Raw genomic sequence first — 4,917 nt, forward strand, 5'->3', positions numbered from 1 at the left:
TTTGTCAATATCGCACACCCCTAGTGTCATAAGGCAAAAAAACCTATATATATATATGGGGTGATTTATCTGTTACCCTTTCTTTGATGGTGGGAAAAACCCAACACACAGCTTTAAAACCTCATAAAAAACAACATGAGAAGCCAGCAAAGAGACACCCATTTTGTCCAAGGATGCTTTCAGTGCCAAGCCGACTAAATATAGTTTTTCAACATTTCAAGAAATGTAACGTCACTGAGACAATGGTTATAACTACAGCTTTTGGAATTGGATTTTCAACGAAGAAATGAACAAGCACTCACTGCTCAAGATCCACGAAAGAATAACGTTAAACTCAAAACATCGCAAATCTTCATCTAAAATCATCTTTTAGTTCAAAAGATCGCTTACAAGACGACTGTTAAAACTAGCTGCTCAACCCTAGATTTGAAACAACCCAGAAGGACAGACGTCAAAACACATTTCACACTAGCTGTAATGTAATCTCCACCAACTTTATGAGGATAAATAGTTTAAACGGATGAGCTCGCGCAGTGCTAAAGGCTAACCGGCTAACCTGAGGGGATTTGTATTCAGCAATTCTCCTCGCATTCATTCGGCGTATCATACAAAACACAAGTTCAATGTAATAAGTAAATCGTAGGGTTAAAATAAAAAGTCTATATTTGATGTGTAAAAGTATAGATTTATCGCAGTTCCCTCTCTTTTCACCTCCCCATCCCCCAACCCGCATTGTGTCTCCAGTCAGCCGGGCCTCGTTATTTTTAGACCCAAATGTCCAACCTTGAGCGTTTGCAGCAGCCGTAAAATACTCCAGATATTTCATTAACAATCTCCGAATGCACTTTCACCACAATACTGATCGCACACCGCTTCTTTCCTATAAATACCTGTCATTAAGCTGGTCTTCGGTCCCGGGTAACGGGTGAACCACGAAGTGAATGGACGTCATGGGCTCGGTGCCGGGTAAATGATTTCGCGGGGGGCTTTTCTCTTGTCTTCACGGGTTAGGTTTAAGAACGTGTGTTTTCTTCACCGAAGAGCTGAAATGTACAACCTTCTCATCCACATGCCGCCATCTTAACTCTGTTTAAGCTTCTTTGGGTCTGTTGGGGAGGATGCGAGTGAGACGGCGACGCTGATTGGTTGAGAGCGAGCATGTGTCGGCGAAGCGTATTGGCTGGAAGGGATAAAGGGGCGGGTCTCACAGGTCGCTTCCCATGTGTTGGAGACGAGTGACGTGTGTGTCATTGTAGCGAGCATGTGTCGGCGAAGCGTATTGGCTGGAAGGGATAAAGGGGCGGGTCTCACGGGTCGCTTCCCATGTGTTGGAGACGAGTGACGTGTGTGTCATTGTAGTAAATACACGGCTGTTGTTGCAGCGTTATCTGCATTCAGTACTGATACAAAGCTCTTCTTTGGCTGATTTACAGTTTGAGTTGATATTAAGCCCATGCCAGAGATATCAGGCATCTCATCTTTCTGAGGGGAAAAAAATCTAGTACTTGATTTAGCTTCTGAGACGTGATGCTTTGTGGCGCATGTTTGCACCCATAGGAATAAAGCAATGTCATACCACCTGCCTTACAAAAACACACATTTTCCACGTGTGACTGTGCTTTTCCACCTGTGACTGTGCTTTTCCACCTGAGACTGTGCTTTCCTGGAACGGGCCTTTCCAACCGGAAACGGTGCTTTCCACCTGTGACTGTGCTTTTCCACCTGAGACTTCTTTTCCACCTGTGACTGTGCTTTTCCACCTGAGACTGTGCTTTTCCACCTGTGACTGTGCTTTTCCAACTGAGACTGTGCTTTTCCACATGAGACACTGTGCTTTTCCACCCGAGACACTGTGCTTTTTCATCTGAGACACTGTGCTTTTTCACCTGAGACTGTGCTTTTCCACCTGTGACTGTGCTTTTCCACCTGAGACACTGTGCTTTTCCACCTGAGACAGTGCTTTTCCACCTGTAACTGTGCTTTTCCACCTGAGACACTGTGCTTTTCCACCTGTAACTGTGCTTTTCCACCTGAGACACTGTGCTTTTCCACCTGTAACTGTGCTTTTCCACCTGAGACACTGTGCTTTTCCACCTGTAACTGTGCTTTTCCACCTGAGACACTGTGCTTTTCCACCTGTGACTGTGCTTTTCCACCTGAGACTGTGCTTTTCCACCTGAGACTGTGCTTTTCCACCTGAGACTGTGCTTTTCCACCTGAGACTGTGCTTTTCCACCTGTAACTTTGCTTTGCATGCGGTGTGCACCATAAAGAAATTATATTTATCAAGAAATGCTTTATAAATGCAGGTAAATGCCCCAAGGTTAATAACATGGGCTTTAAAGACATTTTGGCTTGTAGTGAAAATGTAGGTCAGTTGAACCTTCTTAATTCAGAATAATGACTTTTCTGCTGTTCTAATGTAAATATTGCATGGAAACTGCACCTGAATATTGTATAAGTCATAATGAGTAATGCTGTATATAGTCTTTTCACATTACATTTTCACTAGTGCACTAAAAACAATTTAGGCCTAAATTTAAGATATATGCATTTGAATCGCATATTAATATTTCCATCATTTTGAATTACACAGTATTACAAACTAATAACAAACACATTTGTCAGTCAAACGATTTTTAAAATAAAAAGTCATAGTTTATTATTAACTAAAATATATTTATTTTATTGAAATAATCATATTTTTTTAAATGCATGTATTTAATTTGCTTAGAATCAGCATAAATATGTTCATTGTAAAAAAAAATTTAATTACTTTAATTATTTTGAACATTAAAATATGGCTGGAACAAGCAATATTCAATTAGTTAAAATGCATTCATGGTAAATATACCTGATTATTATACATTTAAAATACATTTAATAGGCCTGTTATTTTTATTTTATTTTATTATTTTATATTATTTAATTAATTTATTTATTTTGAGTGTCACATTTTTGGCCCACTCTCACTGTACACATATATTCTGTAAAGTTATATTGAGCAGGTAAATAAATAGAGAGTAAATTAAAATCTCTTAATTTTGATCACAAATCATGAAACGGCAAAAGATTATTCTTATATCATGCAAAAGCTGTAAATAGCAGTTAGACCATTTGCCAGAGTAAACGTGCATATAATCTCCAGCAGGAGGCAGCTTTTGCCTTCTAAACGACATTTTCTCAGAGCAGTTAAAGCCCTGCACGGGCCTCATTACAGTCTACTGTGGCAGCCATTAAAATAGTTAAGTTTTGTTTTTAATGGCAAGGAGATTATGTTTTTTTGTGGACTAAATACAATGAGAACTTTGTAAACTGTTGAAATCGTATGCCCAAAACACACTGGATGCTCTGCAGTGAATGGGTGCCGTCAGAATGAGAGTCCAAACAGCTGATAAAAACATCACAATAATCCACAGCACTCCAGTCCATCAGTTAACATCTGGAGAAGACAAAAGCTGAAACAAATCCATCATTAAAATGATTTAATCTGTACATATTTCTCTCCTGATTCAGACGAGACAACCTTTTCACTGGAGGAAGCGTTATTAAGGATAGAGGACTCTTATTATGGCCAGAAGTAAAGGTTTGAAGTTAAAAATGTCTTAGTGATGGATATGATTTGTGATGGAGTGGATTATTGTGCTGTTTTTATCAGCTGTTTGGACTCTCATTCTGACGGCACCCATTCACTGCAGAGCATCCATTGCTGAGACAGTGATTCAATGCTTCATTTCTCCACATCTGATGAAACTGTGTGTGTTATCCCCCTTTAAATGAACAAAATCTAGTCAGGAGCAGCTCTAGTTTTAATCCAGTCCTCTTTTTTTCTATAGACTTCTGTCCTCTGTAGAGGACATGATATTTTAGTGAATTTCTCTGCAGTGTTAAGTCCTGTACAGAGCACATTCAGGGCTTTTTAGAGATATCAAATGTTTAGAGGTTTGATCATAAACACACTTTCTCCTTGCTCTTTAAATATGGCTGATATGCAACGATCAAATTTAGCACTCAGGGAAATATGATCATGTTTTGTAATTATCCTTTAAATCTGGCTAATTGTTGGTCATAAAAAACACCTCCGAAAAATGTCACTGGGTTTCAAATCAGAATATGACTTTTTGTTACAGAACAGGGCATAATTTTCATACATGTCTTTTCATACATCTGTGAGCTCAACAGGCCAACAGTCTTTTCCTTATTTTATTTAGTGAATTAGCAATGTTTACGAAATAAGACGCATGGAGGTCTGGGAATGATCAAAACGTGACACAAATGAAAACTCTGGATTCCAGCTCTGATCGCTCTTGACATTCATCAGCCAGCTTTCTGTAGCTCAAGCAGTAGATCGTAGTACGGCTAGCAAGGCCAAGGTCAAGGGTTCGATTCCCGTGGAATGCATCAACTGATCACATGTAAACCTTGAATGCAATACAAGTTGCTTTGAATAAAAGCATCTGCCAAATGCATGTAAATGTAAAGTCTGTCAGGTGCATGCTGGGATGCTTTGAAACGCAATGTTTCTGGTGGTCTTCAACCATTTTTGACCAAATCGGAATGGAAAAGGTTAAACTTCACTTGCTATGTGAACACAAAAAAATCATGGACGTGATTTGAAAAGGTTAAATGGTCCTAAAAAAATATTCACTCTTGTATTGTTCATTGGACACCAATGGGAAACTAATTTCATCTAGTGGAAACGTTTGGTACTGCGCCCAAACAAAATCTTACTCAAAGCTCATTTTTTGTGATGTCAACCTAAAATTTGGAGCACAACCTGTTTAGATTTACGGCTTGTTTACATTCTGTATTACTACAGATGTTCAGCATTGTCCCTATCAAATAAATAAACAATTTATTATTATTGTATTCTATTGATTTATTTTGTTCATTAAACCATTGTTGATTATTGGTAAT

The 4,917-nt window shown here is 38.7% G+C and overlaps 1 protein-coding gene across 7 annotated transcripts in view; it reads right to left on the reverse strand.

Moving 5' to 3' along the window:
* LOC107659085 (E3 ubiquitin-protein ligase UBR5-like) overlaps nt 1-1,103 on the reverse strand; it is a 65,166-nt gene extending 64,063 nt beyond the window's left edge. For all 7 annotated transcript variants that reach the window (XM_016447905.1, XM_016447904.1, XM_016447901.1 and 4 more), the window contains exon 1: nt 891-1,103. In XM_016447905.1, the coding sequence (XP_016303391.1) occupies nt 891-952 (62 nt within the window). In that variant the 5' untranslated portion in view covers nt 953-1,103. The remainder of the gene's footprint in view (nt 1-890) is intronic.
* Between the last annotated feature and the right edge of the window lie 3,814 nt (nt 1,104-4,917).

The sequence above is a fragment of the Sinocyclocheilus anshuiensis genome, unplaced genomic scaffold (assembly GCF_001515605.1).
Source record: "Sinocyclocheilus anshuiensis isolate Anshui unplaced genomic scaffold, SAMN03320099.WGS_v1.1 scaffold411, whole genome shotgun sequence".
Classification (NCBI taxonomy): domain Eukaryota; kingdom Metazoa; phylum Chordata; class Actinopteri; order Cypriniformes; family Cyprinidae; genus Sinocyclocheilus; species Sinocyclocheilus anshuiensis.